Source organism: Equus caballus, chromosome 17 (genome assembly GCF_041296265.1).
Source record: "Equus caballus isolate H_3958 breed thoroughbred chromosome 17, TB-T2T, whole genome shotgun sequence".
Classification (NCBI taxonomy): domain Eukaryota; kingdom Metazoa; phylum Chordata; class Mammalia; order Perissodactyla; family Equidae; genus Equus; species Equus caballus.
In genome coordinates, this window is record NC_091700.1 from 31,812,839 (window position 1) to 31,836,431 (window position 23,593).

The 23,593-nt window shown below is 35.7% G+C and overlaps 1 protein-coding gene across 13 annotated transcripts in view; it reads left to right on the forward strand.

Moving 5' to 3' along the window:
* NBEA (neurobeachin) overlaps positions 1-23,593 on the forward strand; it is a 671,317-nt gene that overhangs the window by 625,002 nt on the left and 22,722 nt on the right. For 7 of the 13 annotated variants that reach the window (XM_070240236.1, XM_070240226.1, XM_070240227.1 and 4 more), the window contains 3 exons: positions 3,650-3,817; positions 20,768-20,830; positions 21,151-21,240. In XM_070240236.1, the coding sequence (XP_070096337.1) occupies positions 3,650-3,817; positions 20,768-20,830; positions 21,151-21,240 (321 nt within the window). The remainder of the gene's footprint in view (positions 1-3,649; positions 3,818-20,767; positions 20,831-21,150; positions 21,241-23,593) is intronic. The other 6 variants (XM_070240228.1, XM_023621952.2, XM_070240229.1 and 3 more) reach the window with 1 other exon arrangement.

Genomic DNA, 23,593 nt, shown 5'->3' on the forward strand with positions numbered 1-23,593 from the left:
CTTGATTCCAAAAGTAGTTAAAGGGAGGAAAAGGAAAAAAGAAATAGGCCATTTCAGGTATGGATATAAATACAGAAATTCTAAATAAAATGTCTAACAACCCAACAGTGTATTAAAAAATGAGTGCATTTGTGTGTGTGTGTGTGTGTGTGTGTACGTGTATTTCGTCAAGACTAATCCTTTATGATCGGGGAAAAAGACAAGGATGTTCCATATCACTACTCTTGTTTTACATAATTCTCAAAGTTGAGAACAATTCTATTAAAAAATAAAGAAGTCATACATCTATCTAATAAGAGTTGCCAGAAATAAAATCAACTTGCAGAAATCGATAGCATTTTTCTACATCATCAATAACCAAGTATAAAATTTAAATTTTAGAAAGGTAAAATTACATCAAAACTTATGAACTATCTGGAAGTTAGCTTAATCAACAATACTCATGTCCTTTATGGAGAAAATTTTAAATTTTAATGCTAATAAAGTACATAGAAAATGATCTGTATATATAAACAGACATTCTGGTACCTTGGATGGGAAAACCTAATATCAGTTTTCTCAGATTCATCTATGAATTTATTGGAATCCCAACCAAAATTATTTTGATGTATCTATACACTTATTGTAAAAGTTGTAGGGAAAAATAAAGGTCCACAAAGAGTTAACTCTGAAAAGGAAGAATAAATTCTACCAGATGTTAAGATATATAAGAATTAAAGATAATTAAGATAAATGAAGATAGCAGTAGACATAAAAAGAGTGCAAAGAGCAGGAGACACACACATATCTAGATAAATAGATGGTAGATTAGGTAAGAAGGGAGATAGATAGATAGAGAGATAGAGAGAGAGAGAGAGAGAGAGAGAGAGAGAGAGATGAGAGAGAGAAAAGGAAAAGAAGAAAAGAAGGAGAAAGGAAGGAAGGAAACAAAGGAAGGAAGGCAGAAAAGAAGGAAGGAGGGATGGAGGGAAGGAAGGAAGTACAGAAGGAAGGAGAGAGGAAAGGAAGGAGGGAGAGAGGAAAGGAAGGAGGAAAGGAAGGGGGGAGGAAGGAGAGAAGGAGGGAGGGAAGATAAGAAAGAGGGACCTTGCAAACCCTTCATTGGTTCTAGTACTTTGCCTGTTGATTGTATTGCTTTTTCTAGGTAGATTTTTGTATTATCTGCAAACAATAGCAGTTTTATATCTTCATTTCAAGTATATAGTCGCACACTAAAGATGACAGCACACATCATTGAGGAAAGGTGTGTTTGTTTTACAGAAGGTATTGGTAAAACTGACTTATATAAACAAAAATAATACCGGATCCCTATGTAATACCGCATTTGAATGAGAGTAGACTGTAAATGGGTTAAAGACCAATATATGAAGTAAAACTATAAATATAAAGCTAATTGATCAAAATATAGAAAGTTATCTTTGTAACTTCAAAACAAAATCCCAAGAGCATAAAGAAAAAAATTATTTGATTATCTCAAAATTAAAAATTTCTATTCAACATGGATAAAGTTAATAGATGTAACATTTGGGAAAATGCATTTGCAATGTTTAAAACCAACAAGGAAATATTATCTAAAATATAAAAAGTAACAACCTAAAGACAGGAACTTCCGTAAAAAAATGGGCAAAGGATATAAACAGGAAATTTACAGAAGAGGAAACCCAAAAGGCCAACGAGTATATTAAAAAGATTAAAAAGATGTCAAACTTGTTACTGATCAGAGGAATACAGATTAAAACAACGAGATATTTTGTATCTATTCCAAATATGTCTAGTGGTCTCTATAAGATTTACTTGAAATGGTTGCTGCTTAACTGATTATGTGATTATGTTGGTAGAATCTTCCTTTAAAAAATATATCTGGGGGCCGGCCCAGTGGCGCAGCAGTTAAGTTTACACATTCCACTTCCGTGGCCCAGGGTTCGCTGGTTCAGATCCTGGGTGTGGACCTATGCGCTGCTTGTCAAGCTATGCTGTGACAGGAGTCCCACATATAAAGTAGAGGAAGATGGGCACAGATGTTAGCTCAGGGCCAGTCTTCCTCAGCAAAAAGAGGAAGATTGGCAGCAGATGTTAGTTCAGGGCTAATCTTCCTCGAAAAAACAATGTGTATATATATATATATATCTGACTTCACTACTATTTGGAATTCCCTTGAATAGATTTGGGCAATAACTACTCTATAATGAACCACCATTTTTTTCATTCTTTCATCTATTACACAAGACACTGAAAATGTTACTGAATAATTATACCAACTTTTTTCTTAATTAACTAGTTATACTGAATTGACAGAATCACTTATACAAATTGACCAAACTAATATTATAGATATAACCAATGTAGATTTTTAACCATCTCTTTTGTATCTTAGTCTCTTTTCCTATGTTCTAGTTTGAACTGCTATGTCATGACCAATGAGATAGAGTACAGAAGTTCTGTTTAGTGATAGTATGGAAACTATCCTTTCATGAAATCTAATTGCTTATATTTCTAAATGAGAAAGATCCACGATAATTGGTGTCAATAAAATACCAAAAATTTTGAAAGGAGTAAATCAAGAAAGAGGTTGAGGATAATAAATTACTAGTGAAATGTGATCACAGGAAAAGTTGAAAAGTATCATGCAGATATTTTATAGACTAAAAAAATGAAATATGATTATCATAGGGATAATTTAAGAGATCACTTATTTATTAAGTGAATTCCAAATCAGTTTCAACACCTTAGAAATCAGAGACATGCAGCCAGAGAATGACTTCATTCACATATTTTGTTAGAGCTGTAATTTAGAAATTGATTTATATGGCTACGCATAGTTGAAATTGAAGAAGTGAGCTCTCCAGCTTTTTGTTCATGTTGCTGAAATCAGTGTGCTGTTGAAGTCCGTAAGAAATTGATGATAAATAAATGCAGCAAGCGAGAGGCATAGGAGCCGTGCAGCGATTCTCACTGCTCAGAGCACCAGTGTGCACAGAACTCCAGGCTGCCTGTCGAGACACCTCCAGGAAGTTTGTGATGGCTGCTTAGGAAATGAAAAGGCCTTCTTTTTCTCTGACTCTTGATGGAAGCTTAGTATGGTCATTGACTTTCAGTAATTTACCTTCATTGCCCTCTCACCAACAAACATCTAACGTTGCCCAGTGATTCCAGGACTGTGTAATAGCAGAGTTAATTCGTAGCAGAAGGGAGGCATCCCTTTTAGTAGTGTTAGAGGTAAATTTCAAGATGTTAGACAGGAAAATAAGTGTATAGCAAAGTTTCTAATAAAATTGTTTAGGTTTAAAATAATATTTAAAAATTAGCAATGAAATTATTGTAAAATGGCATTAAAATAGGCATTTAAAATTTTCTTTTAAACATGAATGCGTTTTATAAGAAATCTATTTAATATTAAAATTCATATTGTGTGCATAATGGAGCCAAGAGAAAGTTAAGAATTTTAGAAAGAGAAAATTTTTATTTAGGTCTATGTTTTATTAGAGATTATATTTTGCCGTTTCTGGGAACAGAAGATCTAATACATACAGATAAAATAAAGGAATGTAAAGAGCATATTTGACTGACTTATATAGAATATTTCAAAGTAAGAAAAAGGAGGCTTTGCTAAGTTTTCACAGTCTCTCATTTTTTTCTTAACTCATTTCAGGCCCTGGAAAGTGAATTTGTTTCTTGCCAACTCCATCAATGGATTGACCTTATATTTGGCTACAAACAGCGAGGACCAGAAGCAGTCCGTGCTCTGAATGTCTTTCACTACTTAACCTATGAAGGCTCTGTGAACCTGGACAGTATCACTGACCCTGTGCTCAGGGAGGTAGGTGCTAAGGCACATAGCATTCCCAAACTTTCTGTCATCCCTCAAACACAAATCTGACTTTCCATCTCTTTCTGTGTGAATTTCCTTTCTACGTAAACTTTTACAAAATATAGATTTCAGGTTCTAGACAAATGTGGAAAAATGAATTTTATATGTCAAAACAAGTAATGAGACCAGCATGTTGTTCCTTTTTGAATTGCAGACATATAGAATGCCGTTCAGTATCCCTATGTTGTCTTACTTCAGTATCGTCATTAAAATGCTCACTGCTGTATGTGTTATTAATTAGTGAAACCTAGTTGAATATTTAAATACGAATAGTTCATATTAACATAATCTGCCAGTGTGTTTTTTTAATAAAAGCAAAATTATAAACTTCTAGACAGAATAATCAAAAAACTGCATCAATAAAATAGATGAGGTTATAGGATTTTACTCCCATATGTTCTCACCCTGAAATTTTATAACTAACAGTTGGGAATTATATGCTATAGTATGTATATAGGTATTTTTAGTGAAAATATTCATATGAAATATTATTTAAATCACTTCAATGTTACACAGAATGATTTTAGGTAGTGAAGAGAGAGAAGACACAACAGCTGCTAGGTAAGTGTTGCTGCAAGGAAGCTGTATCCTGGCCTTCCATTCTACAGAGATCTGCCATCTGCTGTATGCAAAACAAGTAATCATTTCTACATTTCCAGGCAGTAGAAATAAAAACAAGCTTTTTATTTTTAATTTTAGAGGTGGAAAACTTGTAGGTTTGGGAAATAAAGCTCTACAAGAATAATTTGCATCCATAAAGTTATTTCTTGCATACCTCTATAAAACCCAAATGACTTCGTTTGTATGGCTTCAAGCAGAGAAGAGGAAAAGGAAGGGAAGAGCCTCATAATCATTGATCATTGGACCCTTAGGGCTAAATACTCAGAGAACACATTGCAAGCATGTTATTAGGTGCAATATTACACCATATTGCATGCACAAGGAAATGGAATTATTGCCTGAAGCTGGGAGAATAGCTAGAGACAGGGAATGAATGAAGGAGAGAGAAGCCAGATATTATGAAATTAGTTGGCGAAATAAGGGATTTTTCTCTACAAACCATTACACTCACCTTATTTAGTATTTCCACTTGTGTACGAACTGTAATCCAATTATTTTGTAGAAGATAATTCTGAGCTTAATTATTCCCTTAACAATGTACCTTTGCTTAACACATGCCCAGTTCTATAAACTCCTTACAAGCTATATTTTCTTTTCAGAACCAATTCCTTTAATATCATCAAAGAGAAAATAATTGGAATAGCTTATCCTTTTATTCCAAGACCAAATCCAAATTGTTTTTTGACTTTTAAATATCATAGACATTTTTGCTCCTGAATCTTTTTTATACATTTTTTATCCATTATAAAGTTCTGTCCTTATAAAGAAAGTTGCAAGTTAATCCTTATGCATACGATAATGGTGCGTACAGTTTCCTTGTACGTACAGTGTGTATAATATTGCACCTAATAACATGCTTGCAATGTGTTCTCTGAACATTTAGCCCTGAGGGTCCAAGGGTCCACTGATTAGTGATCAGGAGGCTCTTCCCTTCCCTTTCCTCTTCTCTGCTTGAAGCCACACAAATAAAGTCGTTTGGCTTTTATAGAGGTATGTAAGTATACAATACACTTAAAATATTTTTATGGGCAAAATAAAAATATTTTAAGCATATTGTACATAATGCAAGTGCGAGGGAGCATTGAAACTGACAGAAAAATAGATTTTCATATTTAAATGAGAGTAAATAAAGAGATAAATGAGAGAATAAAAAGAAAATGGAATTAAAATTGAGACTTTCTTTGCATGGATATAGTGTTTATTGTTTGAATCTTATGAAAATATCTGCATCTACAAAATATTGGACCATTGCTTTGGACAGTGAAAAAAAATTGTGTATAGGCCTTAATTGTCACGACTTCCTAATGAAATGTTACATGAAAATGTATAATTTAAAAATTTTTTGGTTGGCTAAAAGCGCTTCAACATTTGTTTGCTTATTATATGGACTGGCTGAACAGTTAACATTACTGTTCCTGATTACTTCATGGTGTTGCAGACTGTCGCCTGCTGAGGTGGCCTAGTTCAGGACACTCCCCTTCCAGCATTCTCATTTAGAGCACATAATTGCTGAAGACTGAGGTTTCGTTAGAGAAACTCCGAGAATCATTCTGTGCTTTGTCTGTCTCCATCCCCCACCCCCTCGCCCACCTGCCTCCCTGCCCTTATGTCAGTTCTCAGAATACGAGGTGAGGGAGCACATTCCTATGATCTTCTTTCCCACAGCCAGCAGAGGCCCAGGCACACACCAGTGGAGGCATTCACCCTGACCCTGGGGACCTGAATCAACTCAAGATTGCTCAGGAAGTTATTTTATCTCCTTAAGACTACTAGGGAACCACTTAGACATAAAGTGTAGACGTAAATTCAGTGATCTTAGGGGATGTGAGTTGATTGTCCCTCTCCCCATTCCCCACCCTTACCTCCTCTACCCCGCAAACCTACACGTATTCCCACAACAGAAGTTCTGCACTAACATTAAGAACCTGCAGCAGATGAGAACTCACCTGAATCCTGTGAGCTGTTGTCCAGTCATTTAATCTGCCTCTACCTCAATTGCTCTCTCTTTAAAGGAGGAATAATACAGAACATATGTTTGCCAATGTAAAAGCACTTAGCATCTGCTGTCACAAGAAAGAACTCTGTAGAAAAGTAGAGTGAAATATAGCTTATTTATTATTTGCTGGCCATTATGCCTCCTTACATGTCCATTCCACCTGTGAGGAGGCCCTCTGGGGGCAGAACACCTTTTATCAAAACATCCACGTTGAGTTCCTGAGGTCTGCACTGCAATGCTGTGACTTGAGAGAGTGGATACCTACCTAGATGGTTGGACACAAGCTCTGGGGAAAAGCAGTGTTTAAAATGTTAGCCCTTTTCTTGAACTCAATACATTCCTTTTATTTGATGATGTTTATCTTAGTATTTTTAAAATACTAAGATTACTAAATTTCACATAGATAAAACCAAAGGAAAGCTACCATTATACTAAACTCCAGTTAGCCTAAGGAAGATGATTTTTTAATCTTAAACACTGATTTAAATAAGAAATAAATATATGAATATCTACGTATGTCCCTTTTGTAAAAAAAAAAATATATATATATATATATACACATATCCCACAATCTGCCTATAACTTTGAGCTTTGAAGTTAGTGCTAAAATTTGAGAAATGGCTTAAGGTTATTGATTCATTCTTCCTTGACGGGTGAAATCATGAAGCAGCACTAACCACAGCAATTATGGCATTAAAATGTCAAGAAATTAGAGGTCAGAATAACAGATAATTTTCTTCTCTCTGTCAGATTTAAAATTGACGTTCTTTGACAGCTTAGGATCTCTGGCTGAGAAAAATATGACAGCTTAACTTATTTTATACTTGTAAAGCAGTAATTGATAATAAACTTGATCATGACAGCTTCTGGGCAGAAACATGACAGAAGAGTTCTGGTACAAAGCTCTTCTTAATGTGTAAACACTAAATCTGTTGGATATTAGATATTACTTAAATTGTCTTAAGTCTTGGCTTACATCATAATCTTCTAGACACTTTTTCTCTTAGGTGAACTCATCTCACTATTTGAGCAATGTTTTTTAAGCATGATAATGAATAGCTTTCTTATCCATTTTTATGTGTTAATAAAAATCATGTAATTTGCTTTATATTTTTACTTACCAAATGATGACTGAGAAACTCCATCCTATGAGCTGCTTAGTAAAGAGGAAATTCTGGTTAATAAGTATTTGGTCCCATGGTGTTCTAATTCCTTGCTACTCAAATGTGGTCCAGAGAGCCACTGTATCAGCATCACCTGGGAACTTGTTAGAACTTCGTCTCTCAAGCCTACCGACCTACTAAATCAGAGTGTCCATTTAAGGAGATCCTCAGGCAACTTGTTTGAGATGTTAAAGTTTAAAAAGCACTGCTCTACTACAGGTATATTAGTGATCTGGAAAGGTTTTTTTCCCTTACAAAAGTAGAGAGAATGGTATAATGAACCCCTATGTACCTATCACTCAATGTCAAAATTATTCCCACCCCCCCCCTTGCTGTTTTCAAATACACTTGCCATTTCCGTCTAAGCCTATCTAACTCCCTATCTACTGTCCCCTCTTCATCCCATGGGCATCTCAGAATATCCAAAGAGAAGGTTCAAGTAGGTTTATTTTGAAAAAAATCTCTCCAGGAATTTCATATACATTCCCTGCTAAAAAGCATTAATCTAGCCTAACACTCTCATTAAATAATTTTACCAAGAATACCCAGCTAATGTACCATCAGAGCTAGACTTAGATGAGGTCCCCTGATTCTCAAGTCAAGGTTTCTTTAGTCCCATTATTTCTAGGAATTTAAAAATAACAGAATATTTATTAATGCTTTTTAGTTTTAGGGATGATATTCTTCTTACTTCCAAAATGATTCTTAATTTAAGGGACATTTAATGTATATTTCCATTTTACCAATTTAAGCGTAAAGTTTTTCTTTCTGTTGTGTTTATGCTTTTGAATTTGTTAAAACTTTCAACTCAGTAAAAGTTCCAGTAATTACAGGGGAAAATTTAAGATGGCTTTAAGAAATCTTTACCAGCCATTTTGTTGATCATTTGTTCTGATCACCTCCCAGAAAAACATATTTTATCAGTCTTTGAGAGTTCCAAAGGGATTTTAGGGGATTACGCGATCGTTAATGGTTGGTTAGTAGAGATTACAAATTAAATGCCAAAAAAATTTTTTTTACTGTACTCTTACAATGAGTGAAAAAGATTTCATTCTAAAATTGTTTTTAAAAATTATCACTCCCATGCTCATGGTGGTGTTACTCAAGTCTGCTTCAGCATATGATTACATGGTACAGAGAGGCAATAAGCAGATGATAGAAAAGTGTAAATCAGATAATAGGTTATCTCACCCCCGTCACTGTCATTTGAGTGACACTGAGTCACTTTGCTTTTATGTACTTTTCATGCACCTAAAAAATGATAACAGAAATGATACCTAACTCAAAGGGCTGTATTTGAGAATCATAAGAGAAAAGATATGTGAAAATGCCTTGTAAACTATAAAGCACTACACAGACATTGATTGTTACCTAAAAGTATAATTAAATGAAGTATCTTTAAGAACTTTTGTTCTTATAATTCATTTCTCTATATCATCATATCTACAGTTGACATTACCAAACTGAAAAATGATTTAAATGACTTCTCTTTGACTGTGAGAGGTATACACATAAGCCTGTCATAAAAGGCTGTTTTGGTGGCAAACTATTAGAACATATGGGGCATGCAATATTTACTTATTTATATATATATATATACACAAACATCTATCTATGCTGGAAATATTAAAATATTAAATACATTGTAATATTAAAAGTAGTCATAAAACATGATATTTTTAGTCTAATTTTCAGTTGCTAATATTTCTTGGTCTTCTTAGATTATATTTTCTTTGTTTAGCTCTTTCTTTGATCTGACAGGAATAACAAAGCGTTCCTTTGGATCTGCCTTAGTGAATATATGCCCATAGGAAGTAGCATTGACCACTTCAGTTTTCACTTTATTTTCTTGCTGTGAAATGTTCTTTCCTACTACAAAGAACTGACATGATAAGGCTGTCAAGAACCTACAAGACAGATATGTCTTTACCCAAAACAGCTGCAATGCTGACTTTTCTAGAAGATAAACTCATAAAATTTATAAGGAAAAAAAATTAACCCACTTTGCATCCTGCTGATGTAAATGAAGATAGTGGTAGTGATAGCACTGATGACCTCTACAATCGTGGCTTGTTCTTTCTGTGAATTTGGTATCCCTTGTCTTTTCCTTCTCCATTTCTGGCTTCTTTCTTTGATCTGACAAGGGATATCAACACCCCCTTCTGGATCGCTTGAGTGGGTTGTAGCACAATGTTGTCCATTTACAAGTGCCATGAGCCTGATTGTCTTCCTGCGGGGATGTTCAGGGTTCTTCTCCTGGACAGTTATTCTGAGACATGATTGTAACAAATGGTCAACAAAATGACTGATCAAGATTTCTTAAAACCGTGTTAATTTTCCTCCTATAATTATTGGAAGTTTTACTCAGCTAAAAATGTTAACAAATTCAGAAGCCAAATTAAAATAGAAAGAAAACCCCTGCACTTTAAATTATTATAAAGGAAACACACATTAGGTATTTTTTAAGTTTAAAGAGTCATTTTGGGAACAAGAAGAATATTATGATCCCTAAAACTAACAAGAGTATAGGTTCAAATGTATCTGTTTATGTGTTTCTCATCTGCAGCAATAAGGCTTACATTGCAAAAATTCAATGAATAAAATTTCTATATGGAAATTAGTATTGAGGAAATTAATAACACACATTTAATTTTGATTAGTGAATAAATCTTTAATTTAGGTTTATCTTTTCTCCTTGTAATTACTGTAGTTCTTGCGTAGTCCATGGTCATCAATCATACACTAGGAAAGCATAAATAATGCAACTAGTCAAACTGGGATGTGTGTCATTTATGTGAGTGTACTTTGTCTCCTCTTTGTGTTATTTTTATTGTGTGGCATTGAGAAGTGCTAATTATTGATTTTTAGAAATTAACAGCAAATGCCTTCACAAGCATCTAAAGTCCTATTTTACATGAGGAAGAAGGGTGAAAATTGCAGCCTGCTGTTTGTAATAGAAATAGCTGGAAGGCATTTCCTTATCTTCTATTAACATAGATCTCAGTTATATTACACAGTTGTTACCCTAGCATAAATTAACAGTTATTCAAAACATATTTCGTGCTTCAATTTGTGAAGTAGATATTACTCGACCTAAGTACCTAAGCATTTCAGTTAGAGGTTTAGGACTCATTTTTAAAGGTTTTAAACATATTGATAATGAGCCTATTTAAAGCCATTTGAAATCTCAATGTACTGTATCTAAATTACTGCTTCCCATTTATGTCAAATCAAAGAAGAGCATTTCGTTCTGCCAAATACATGCAATACTATTTTTAATTTGAATTTAATTTAATAAAAGTGTATGATTTCATTTTGTAACGTTTATGCCACCACCTGGTGAACCTTTGTCTTGATGTCATTCCCCATACCAAGCCAATCTATTTCAGCTTTTAGTATTTTCATTATTCTCTTTTCATGATCAGACACTCCAACTGAACTTCCTTTGTGTGGTGAAGAAAGGTCACCACGTGTACTACCGCTTCTCTCTCCTTACCCCTCCTCCTCCTCCTCCTCCACCTTCTCCGCACCTTCCTCCCCTCCTCCTCCCCCAGTTCCTGAATCAGCCAGCATAGAGTTTGCTTCATATAAACTATTCACCCAGGGAGAATTTGGCAGGGATGTTGTCCTGATTCTTCTCCCTTATCACTAAGCGTTTCTGGGTTGAGTCGTCTACTTGTATACTGTTTAATGATCAACCCAAAAAGTGAGCAAAGAACCAAAAACCTAGAAGAATCCTTAAAAGATCATCTGCTAAAACCCTTGCTTCCAGGTAGATCAATCTCTAAATCATCCAGAAAAGAATGTTTTAGTTCTTTTCTTGAGGATTAACAAGTATAAACTGCAAAGAGACTCTATGGTCTCCCCCAAGAAGCTTATAATAGTGTTTATCCCCCAAATATTCTGAATCCTCACTGAAAATGTCTCTTGCTTGGATATAATCATGTTTTACTCAGTCCTACCTGGAAATTAAGCAAAAGCCAACTACCATTTCTCTTATATACTACACCTGAATACCAGTCCTCTTTGTATCAATTAGGATCTCAGCACATTACCCTCTCAAAGGGATAATGAAGACTCCAAAAAAGATATTCAAATGGCTAACAAGCACATGGAAAGATTCTCAACATCACTAATCATTAGGGAAATGCAAATCAAAACCACAGTGAGATACCGCCTTACACTCATTAGGTTGGCTACTAATAAAACAAACAAACAGAAAATAGGAAGTGTTGGCGAGGATGTGGAGAAATTGGAACCTTTGTGCACTATTGTGGGAATGTGAAATTGTGCCTCCTTTCTGGAAAACAGTATGGAAGTTCCTCAGAAAATTAAAAATAGAGCTACCAAATGATCCAGCAATTCCATTTCTGGGTCTGGGTGTATACCCAAAATAATTGAAAGCAAGATTTCACAGAAATATTTGTACACCTATGTTCATAGCAGCATTATTCACAATAACCAAAGGGCATAAGCAACCCAAGGGTCCCTCTGTGGATGAATAAACAAAATATGGTGTATACATACAATGTAATATTAGTCAACCTTAAAAAGCAAGGAAATTCTGACACATGCTGCAACAGGGATGAACTTTGAGGATGTTCTGCTAACTGAGATAAACCAGTCACAACAAGACAAATACTACATGATTCCACTTATATAAGGTACCTAGAATAGTCAAAATCAGAGAGAGGGAATGTAGAAGGCTGGTTCCAGGGGCTCAGGGGAAGGGGAAATGGGGAATTGTTTAAAGGGTACAGAGTTTCAATTTTGCAAGATAAAGAGGGTTCTAGAGATTGGTTGCACAGTATGGATCTACTTAACCGTACTGAACTGTAAACTAAAAATTAGTTAAGATGGTAAATTTATGTTATGTATATTTTACCACAATTCTTAAAAAATTTAAAGGGATAATGAGGTTTGTTTAATTAATGGTCCTATATACAAAGCTTGTGGGCAGGATAAAGTGAATGAACAAGGGAAGATGAAGCATCCAAGACTTAACATCTAGGTGCCAACCTGAGGTCTGAGGGTGCAAGGGGAGAGAGCCATTACCAGAACCTGCAGGAGAAGGAGCCCTGGGAAAGTGGTTGCCCAACAGGAGCTGGCCCAGAGGAATCAACCCAGCCACTGCCAAACTGGGACCTGGCAAGGAGGGACCATACAATAAACGTCTCACCTTCCTGTGTCCTTTCCTGAGATCTCATTGGCTGAACTCAGCGGGAAGCCAAAAAGCAAGGGAGTACCAGTGATGCAGTCCATGGAGGCCAGTCTCCCAGGAACAAGGAAGATGATTGAGCTCACTTCTCTGTCCGCCTGAGTCAGTCACTGCTCTAGGATAGGCAAACTTATTTAAGGCATCCAGGGTACAAGGACCACTGCCTGCTACGTTAAAGTACTTGTACTTTTCCTGCCTGAATTGACTTATGCTCATTTTTAAGTAGAAAAAACTGAGTGAGCTTGCCACCAATGGTACTGACTTAATTTGAAGAAAAAATGTTCTGGACAGAGCATTTTCTATCCAGAGGATATAGTACTTGTTTTTTCACATTCATTTGTTAAGTCAGTTATGTAATATCCTTATAATCCATCATTCCAAGGAGGAAATAGGAATCAGCAGAAGGATAAGTCTCCTATTCATTGTTTTTCAGTTTATACTAAAAGAATAAAATCAAGCACTGAGGCAGGTAAATGAGCAATCAGAATCTCCTCCCTCAAATATTGTACAACATAGTCAGATAGCTAACACAAATGTGCTTCTTTTTTCTTGAATTAACAAATATTTGCTTAAATATTCTAATTATTTTGCTAGTATAGGCTTAAAATTAATGCAGTTGACTGTTAAAACAGAAGAAAACATGTTTGTTCTATTTTGTAGTTTCTATGAAAAACTAGAAGCAGTTGAATATAAAATAGCATTTTAATTTTTTATATAGTATAATGTTTATATAGCAAGAAATAATAAAGTGTAGATATTATTTGCTTGATTTATTTTGCTTCTGCTTTTCTAGCATTAAAAAGTAATGCTTTACGTGATCTTGTTTTATTACAGCAATAAACCAGAAGCAAAAGCTTATCAGTTAAAATACAGTCTGCCATTAAGGCATCTTCCTTTTCATCATTTCACACTTCTCAAAAGTCCTTTTTTTTTTTCCTGTTTGATATAGAATTGGTAGAATTGGAAGTAGAACAGAAAGATGGTATAAATCACATATATATTTTTAAGTGTATGTCAAAGTTGTATTTTCTGGTTAAAAAAAGAATACCTACTTTCAAGCATTAAAATAAAATTATTTTAAGTAAGAGCTGTATAGTGAGATAAACACAATACTAAGGAAATTTATTGAAAATCTTTCTCTGTGTTCCCAAGTAATCACTTTTACTATTTTTTTCTTGAATTTTCTGAAAATTGTCAATAATTGACTAGTAATTTGGATATAGTCCAATATTTCTCATTGTAGGTAGCATAACCTGCTATACTTTATAAAATGCTGACTTTTCTGGAAAATGGTTTAAAAGATTGTACAGACCAAGGGAAATGGATGAAACAGGTCATTTGACAGCCTACCTTATTAGCTTCTTTATAGCATCTCCCTCCTGGTACTTAGACCTGACGGCATTTCATCCAAAAGACAATACTACATTACATTTACAAAAAGGACTAGAAATTGTAAGGATTCTATGGGAGAAAAATGTATCTGGGTTAAATTTACCTGCATTGTGTAAAAGACAAGATTAACTGAAGTTTTTATCTGCTCCCTCTCAGAGAAGCTGTCCGATAGATATAGATAACTAGTAAACACAAAGGGAGGGAGAAGGCACACGTGTTCACCGAAATAGTGATTTCTTGCAGAATGTTTTGAGTTTCACGTTAATTTGAACGTGGTTCTGAACTCTGACTTCTTAGGCCACATTTACCTTTACTGTGGCTATGAAGTCTCTCCCATCAGCAGGCGTGTGAGTCATGCATATGCCACAGCACGTTGACTTCCTCTTCTTGGATTTAATCCCAGCTGTGTATCTTTATTCATAGAGGAGGTAGAACTTTCCTGGGACGGAAGGTAGGAAGGGGAAAAAAAAAAGCAATTAAGCAGGAGGTGCAGCGAATAAGGCATATGTCACAGCCAGAGCTAACACAGACCGCCCCTTTGTGCAAATTTAAAAAGACACCCTCTTTAGGAGGATGAATTACAAAAGGTGCTCCTTCCTCTGGCTATTGCGGTCACTTCTATCCCTCACTTGCCCCCCAACTCGGCACCTTTGTACAGGGCATAGATGACACAGCCGTACACACCGGCCTGACCTATGAGGAAGATGAAAGACTGGAGAGCCTGTTGAAAATAAGTGAGAAGAAAGGAGAGCTGGGCAAAGATGTGAGTAATTTTGTAACTTGGTAGGTGCGTCCTGAAGGATTTTACAAAGAGAACCTAGCAAGACTAAGGAATGAGACGATCAGGAAGTAGGGAGGGGACAAAAGGGAAACTGTCCCTAATGGGAACTTTCCCCAATGGGTGCTTTATATTACGTATAAGTAGGTAAAAGTGAGTAGTTATATGTCAAATATGTGTTGTGAAATCTGAAAATCACATATACTGTTCAAATATACTTACTTTGTTCCCTTGTGCATAACTTAGTTCACATTTTCCTTTACTTCTCTGCCTACCCCTGAAGAATTCCATATTTTAGAACTCCTTTCAAAGTGTTAAAAAAAATGACTTTTTTTTTTTCACTAATTTTGTGACCTACCTATTTCTTGATAGAACTTAACCAGTGAGAAAAATAGGTGCTAAGAATATGGTAATTGCTCATTATTCAACAAAATAATTTTTATAAGAATAAGTAAGAATCCACATAATAAATACAACATAAAACTCTTAAGAAACTAACTTCATTGTAATTCCTATCTGAACAATTCCTGGTGAAGAAATAAAGTGGTATTCCTTATATAATTATTTTATGAGACACAATTGAGTTTGACATTTAAGAGTTTTAAAGCATCAGCCCCCTAAAAGACCATACAGTCTAAATCGTTACTGCATTTGCAGCTTTGACCATTGCGTTCTGTGTTCACAAATACTTATACAGAGTAAATACACAAAATCAGTACAACCACTTTGGACAACAATTTGGCCATAAAACTAAACATTCCTACCATATGATTCAGCAGCCCTATACCTACGTATACACCCAACAGAACTGACTGCTTACCTCCATCAAAAGACATGTGCAAGAATTTTCTAAGCAACTTTATTTATAATAATCTGAAACTGTTAACAGCCCAAATATCAATCAATAGGAAAATTGACATATTTTGTGATAGATTAATACGGTGGAATACTACACAGCACAAAAAAGAGAACAAACTATTGATACACATGAAAACAAGGATGAATCTCAGGCATTATGTTGATCAAAAAAAGGCAGACACAAAAATTGGTACTGTCTGATTCCATTTATCAGAAGTTCAAAAACAAAAAATAATCAGTGGTGAAGAATATCAAAAGTGATTAGCTTGGCAGAGGGTGAGGAGTAGGAAAAATTGGCTGGAGAAGGGCAAGAGGGAACCTTTACATAGTATGCTCCTGTGTAACTACCACCCAGATCAAGATATGGAATCTTCCAGTTCCATTCCAAAGCCCTCCGTCTTGATCTGGGTGGTGGTTAAAGGGGGAAAAATATGTGAACACACACACATATATTCAAAAATGTATACACCTATGATTAGTGTGCATTATATACTTTATCCTTCTTAAACCTCAAAAAAAAGAAATATAAACAAACAAATAAATAAATAATGGCTGCTTAAGTCCAAGAAGAAGCTTAAGTCCAAGATACCAAAGTCAGGTGATTACAAAGGCCTAAGAAAGAATGTTATTATTTAAGAATAAGCAAATGCATATTTTCTTGTTACCCCACCAAAAGATTGTCCAGCAATGAGTACATGGTCTTTTATATTTGTAAAATACCAAAGGTTTGTCCCTCATGTTTGTTTTGGAAAAATCTAGTATTTTAAGCCTATTACATATGCTAGATTTGTATGAAACATGTAAGACTCATGATATCACTGTGTATTATATGTGAAAAGTTACTATAACTTATTGATTCTAGGATGCACATCATTGTCATACCTGCACACTCCAAATCACAATGTGTCTTACAATCAATGGTGTATCATAGTTTAATTGCAACGTCTTTACTTCTTTTTTGTTTGTTTGTTTTCTAAAGATTGGCACCTGGGCTAACAGCTGTTGCCAATCTTCTTTTTTCCTTTTTTTTTCTTTTTTTCTGCTTTTTCTCCCCAAATCCCCCTAGTACGTAGTTGTATATATTTTAATTGTGGGTCCTTCTAGTTGTGGCATGTGGGACGCCACCTCAGCGTGGCCTGACAAGCAGTGCCATCTCTGCCCCCAGGATCCAAATTGGCAAAACCCTGGGCCACCAAAGCAGAGCGTATGAACTTAACCACTCGGCCACAGGACCAGCCCCATTTTACTTCTTAATGGTATATAAAATAATAATGCTTCTAATAGTGAATAACATCTTAGATGCAATGAAGCAAGTTAGACTGATAGACTTATTTCCCAAGTTTTAATCTTTTACCATATACGTGACACATACTTGTGAGTTCACAATACAATATTAGTTTATTCTTTCTTCACTGTGAAGAACAATAGATATATACAGCAATAGATTTCTTGTAACCCAAATTAAAGTTTTGGTATTAGATTTTAAAAGGATTCACAAATGCCACAGTCTATATATATCAGACAGGGAATGAACTAGTGAAGCAGGCCAAGTGGCAGTACATCCATGGGTCATGTGAGTGGTGGGCGTTACAAAGTGGTCCCCATGCCTTGGCACCAGACAAGTGTTGCCATCCAGGAATGCTGATGGGGTATTGCCAGATCTTCTGATTTTCTTGATGGAAGCCAAAAAACCAAATTTATTTTATGAAATTTCCTGACCTATAAATGTTGGCTCAAATAGAAACCATGTCTATGAGCTGAGTGTAGCCCATGGGATGCCACTGTGTGACGTCTGGCTGAATGTAAGCTCCTGTGGTGTCCTGGCTAGAATGTAACCTCTCCAAGAACAGGAATCGTCATTTATTTTGTTTGACAAGCATCACAATATCAAGAGTGGTACCCAATACATAGCAGGTGCTCAATAAATATATGTTTAATGAATAAATAAAGCTAACATTAAGTCTCTCTGATCCATGCAGAACAATGTAGAAATAGAAATATGTTGAATTCTTTTAAATGCCATTTCTGATAATATAGAAAGAATCCACCTTATAGTTGCAAGTAGTTGTTTGTAGTTGTAAGTAGTTGTTTTGGGTTTTTTTTTTTAACTTGGTATATTTGGAAATTATTAATGGAAAAATTCTATATGGCAAAAAAATCTTTTCTTGCTGTTGACTAGCTAATTCCTTCTTAACCTTCAAACCTCAGGTCATGTCCTTTTTCTGGAAGTCCTTTCCTAACAGCTTTAGGCTCCCTCCCTTCCTCCACCCTGAGTCTGATATAGACATCACTTCCCTGGGCTCCCTGCACTCTGTGCTCGCCTCCACCGTGGCCCTTCTACCTGCCATGGCCCTCCTGTACTTGGCATATGTGTTTATGGGCTGAAAACTTCCTGAGGGCAGTCTGGGATCTGATTTTGTATCCCTTGGCACAGAGTAAGCATTCAACAAATGTTTGTTGATTTCATTGCTTTTGTGGTATTGAGTTGTGAAAGTAAAGAGCCCTGAAGTTTTCTCTACTACTATGAATTTCTTTTTCTAGGCTACCTTTCAGTTTTGGACTTTGAGGACTAAATCACGGTCCTGACCTACAGAGATTCAGTTTGAGCAAACAGATATTCAGGAAAGACTGTGTGTTGAATTCCATGATAAAAGAAAAAAAGAAATGTGCCATGAGAATGTGGAGGGCACTCATCATTGTGTAGGGAGTCTGGGAAGGATTTAGAACCCAGCCGGAGGTTAGCACGAAAGGAGGCGTTTCTTCCTACATTAGGGAGTAGTTTTCAGAATTACTACTCAATTGCTATGCCTCATAGGTTGCAGAATGGGCTGTGTATGCCCTGGGGCACTCTCCCATACAAAGTCCCTCCCTTCTTGATGAGAAATAAGACATTGATGACTTCCGAAAAGGGGGAGGACACAAAACATATGACGAGGAGCAGGTGAAGAAAATCAGTGGGTGCTCGCTACTCATTCAAACATTTTGATAATGACAAGAAATAGAAGTTAGAGGAGACACATGCTTTTTCAAGATCAGAAAGACCTGTACATCTTTAAATCAGAGGGTAAGGAATTTTTGGAAGGCAGGATTACAAGATAGCTAAAAGGAAAGTACTGGAATAAGAACCTGTAGGTCATGAAAGCATGTGATGTAGATCACAAGGAAGAAGGATTCAGTTTAGTCTTAAAAGAAATAAACGTCATGTGTGGGGAATAGACTGCCTTAATGAAAGAGTGAGATTGATCACAGCTTAATATTTATCCTGATGCCATTTGAGAGTCATTTAAAATATGTACACGTGTGTTCTCTGCCTCAGTCCAAAAAGGATCAGAGGCGGGACCCACTGAAAAGAACTGTACAGAAGATTTCTGGAAATTAAGTCAGTTTCATGACCTTGTCCCGTGTATTTTTAATACTTCTCTTTGAGAAACAAAATTAAAGTCAAGCAAAGCATGTTTGTTGATTCACTCCTTCTGTGGACATTTAAAGGCTGCCTCCTAAGTGCAAGGCCCTGATCTAGAAATTTAAATGTGCTTAATTTTACCCCTGTCTCCCCACCCCACCCCATCCTCTTTCTGGAGGAGTGAAAACACAAGCTATGGCATCTATTGTTAGAGAGACGTTAGCAGTTCATGATACATTAAGCTAGGTATTCGACATTTTCTCACCAGGGCAGCTTTAACAATAAAATTACTGCTTTCTTTTTCAAATAATTCTCAAGAGTTTATTAATAATGTGAACCTCGCCAGAAATGGTCTCTTCTCCCTTTTATAATCATAAATCTTGCATTGGGGAGATGAAGTACGATTGTATGTATGTGAATACAATTTAGTTAAATAGTCACACTTTGCATGTGAGTGGACACCATGCAAATAAATGTATACATTAAAATTGGACAGCACTTAAAGAGATTTAATCATTTGTCCTATTGCCTCTGCAAATAAAAGAACCAAAACCCCATTTATGCAATTGCTAAAATATGGCAGATAATGATGCATTCCTGTTTAATATTGCTAATAAATTTGAAAATTCACGTTTTTATTGATAAACGTTTTCTTGAAATGCAGTCTAGGAGGAAACATTGTTAAATTCAAGTACTTTATAAATGAGAATTGTAGATAGTGATGCAATTAGTGACCGCACAGTGTCAAGAGCCGTCTACCACTTACCTGCACTCCAGATCACTCAGCAGTGACTTTCATATTTCACTTTTATGTGCAACCAAATTGCTCACAACTTTAGGGGAAAAATTAACATGATAACAGAGTAATGATCGTAGTAAATATTCTGCTTCTCCTTGTTGACTTAAATTACATACTTAGAATATTTCAGAAAATATTTCCGTTAGGCTAGTTTAAATATTGAAATTTTTGGCTGTAGAATTTATGTATAGAAGAAATTTTTAAATTTCTTGTAAAGATTATCTCTTTGACACACACCCCCACCAAGAAAAGGTATTATACAGTGCTGTTTGTGGTCTAAAATTATTTTTATTCATTGGAAGCCATAAAATCGCATTAATATTTCCATCTGCATAGGCTTTAATGAAATATGGCCTAGCTCAGCATGCCCAAAGAATTATTTCCTCTATAGCTTAGTTCTCCCTACACTTTCAGAAAATTTTTCAGAGAAATAATTCATACCTTATAAATAATATTTCATGATGCAACTTAAAATAGTACTGTTTTATGCATCTATGCATATACATACTAAAATATATTTTTGTAGTGAAAGTTTAACCATATTTAATTATTAGACAAAAGTCTTAGTGTTCTTTCCACTGTTTGCCCTCTGAATTGATTGAAATATATGATTTTCTGAATTTTATTTTGTCATTGGTGGACTTTATGTTTCAATCTTTTTTCCCATTAAGATTCCAGAAGCTTATTTCATTAGAGATCCCCATACGTTCCTTCTTACAAAGGACTTTATTAAGGTATACGTGTTGTATTTAGTATAAAAGTGTTCTTTGGTCTTTAGCTGCGTGCATGTACTCACAGGTTAACATTTGCGCATTTAACCCCAGCTTCTAAATAAGAATAGTGACTTGGTTAACGGAAGCATGTTTGGAAGGAGAAGCAAAGCTTGTCTACAAAATACTAACACTTGGATGATTCTGCACCCTGAGAGAAGAGCACCGGCGACTTTTCTGGACTTTTTTCATGGCTGACTTGGGATACACTTGCATTGTCAGAGCGTGTTGACCTCTCTCGTTGATGCGTATTGATTATGACAATCACTCTCCCTCCCCTGCAGGCCATGGAGGCGCAGATCCAGAACTTTGGACAGACGCCCTCTCAGTTGCTCATTGAGCCACATCCGCCTCGGAGCTCTGCCATGCACCTGGTAAGACGTATCAGCTTGTTGAAATGTTTTTCCTTCTTTGTACTTATGTATAGATCAAATAAAATAGTGATTTTAGCAGCATTTTTACTTGATTTCTCCTTGATTTACTGGTTAACTCTTCAGCCTAAGTATATACTGATCCCCAAGGGAGAAACAGAGAAGGGAGTGCGGTTCTTACCTTTGAGTCCTGCTTAATCTAGCCCAATTTTGGATTCACAAAAATAGCCACCCTCTCTGACTGTATATGTCTCTATATAAACTCATTCATACACATCAGGCTTACAGACACACCCAGGCACCAAAATTAGATTAATTAATTAGAGTGAAAAATACATAAACACAGTATATTGCCCAATGTAATGTTTTGGGGGCAAGGTGGAGTATAGGAGGAGTAGTTCATTTTAAGAAAAGGAAAGAAATATAAAGGAATTTCTTTCTTTCTTTTTTTTTTTTGAGTAAGATTAGCCCTGAGCTAACTGCTGCTAACAGTCCTCCTCTTTTTTCTGAGGAAGACTGGCCCTGAGCTAACATCCATGCCCATCTTCCTCTACTTTATATGTGGGACACCTACCACAGCATGGCTTGCCAAGCGGTGCCATGTCCCCACCCATGATCCGAACTGGCGAACCCGGGGCCGCCGAGAAGTAGAACATGTGAACTTAACTGCTGCACCACCGGGCTGGCCCCTAAAGGAATTTCTTTATAAAGAAATATAAATTTATGGTCACTGCAGAGAGGCAGTTGAGGAGGGGGTTAAGAACAAGGACTCTAGAGCCAGACTTGGGTCCAACACCATCTCTGCCGCTAACTAGTGAACGACTTGGGCAAGGTGTCTAACTTCTGTGTTTACATTTCAGCATCTGTAACATGCGGGTAAAAATAATGTGGACCCTAAAAATGTAATGACTCAATACTCTTAGACCCGCACCTGGCATACAGTAAGTTCTCAGTAAATATTAGCTGGTGTCATCATCATCAACTACTTACATTAAAACTTTTATTCCCATTTTGCAAGAGAAAAAGTAATATTCTTTTTATTTTCATCTGAATTTTAAAAATCCGTTTTCATAACAAAGCAGTCCTATTCCAGTTTATTAGCAAATAATAAACATTTCCCTCTTTATCTAATTTGAGGAAGGTAAAAATTTTTCTGAGAGACTACTTTAGAATTTATTTTTTAAACTGTGATTTTTTACTAATTTTTTACTCAAGTAAAAAATACTTGAAGATGAAAATGTGTTTGCAAAATGAATTACAGTTCATTAATTTTTCTAGACAGTGTTCAAGGCAGCAAATACCTACTAGTGGAGTGAAGAGCCCCAGCATACGGTCCATAATATATGTGTAAACAAACACAGTTTATACGCCATAATTTTGTGATAGAAATATTGTTCGCATCTTTCATTTATTCTATCAGTTACTTAACAGATTTGTATTGAGCCCCTTTTGTGTGCCAGGCATGATGCTAAGTGCTGGCAACACAGTGACAAATACATCCTCTGTGCCTTCAAGGAATCAGTAGTCAAACTCCTAATGAAACATGTAAATAACTGTGTATATTTGAAAACATTTTTTTCTCTCTAAGAGAGCTCCACCAAACAACTTCAGCCCCATTGGTTAATCACTAATGAACTCCTCTGACTGAAATGGGTCCTTGTGTGTGACAAAGTGAAAAGGTTTGCACCAAGCACGCTGTTCCCATATAGACACCAAGTCACAGCGTAGACGTGGAGATGTGGCTCAGAGCCCCAAGCCTTGAGATGAAACATTTTTAATAGACTGTCCAAGAGAATCTCTCTAACACTTTATTTTATGAAATGCTTCGGCAGAAGAGTTTTATTCCCGTGTTAATTTCCTCTGTTTAATAATAATAATAAAAATATTTATCCTGGAGAAATGCCCAGTCGGAATTCATTACTTTCCTAAGGGAAATTCTTAGAGACTAAATTGGCATGGAACTGTTTATAAAGAAAATCAAAGCTTTCTAAGTTCGTGTAACAGAGATTCATAAATGCAGCAAACCATTGCAAAACATGTATGAAGCTATCAAATGGTTATTTCCAGCATCCCAATTTTGTGTCTTTTATTTAGTAGTATTTATAGTGTTTTATGTTACTTAATACTGGCACTTGTAGTATCTACTTTCTATCAGGTCATATGCTGGATGTTTGCGAAACAAAGATTTAAAAAAGAAGAGAAGGGTTAGCTTCAGAAAGCTCACAGTCTGGAAGAGGGGAGGAGGCACAAGCCATCCACAGTCAGTAGTGCTACAGCAGAAATGTGTGAAAGCTCGGACAAGGGGGCCTAGCATATTTTAATTATTTAGACTGTAGCCATGACCCCAGATCAACCA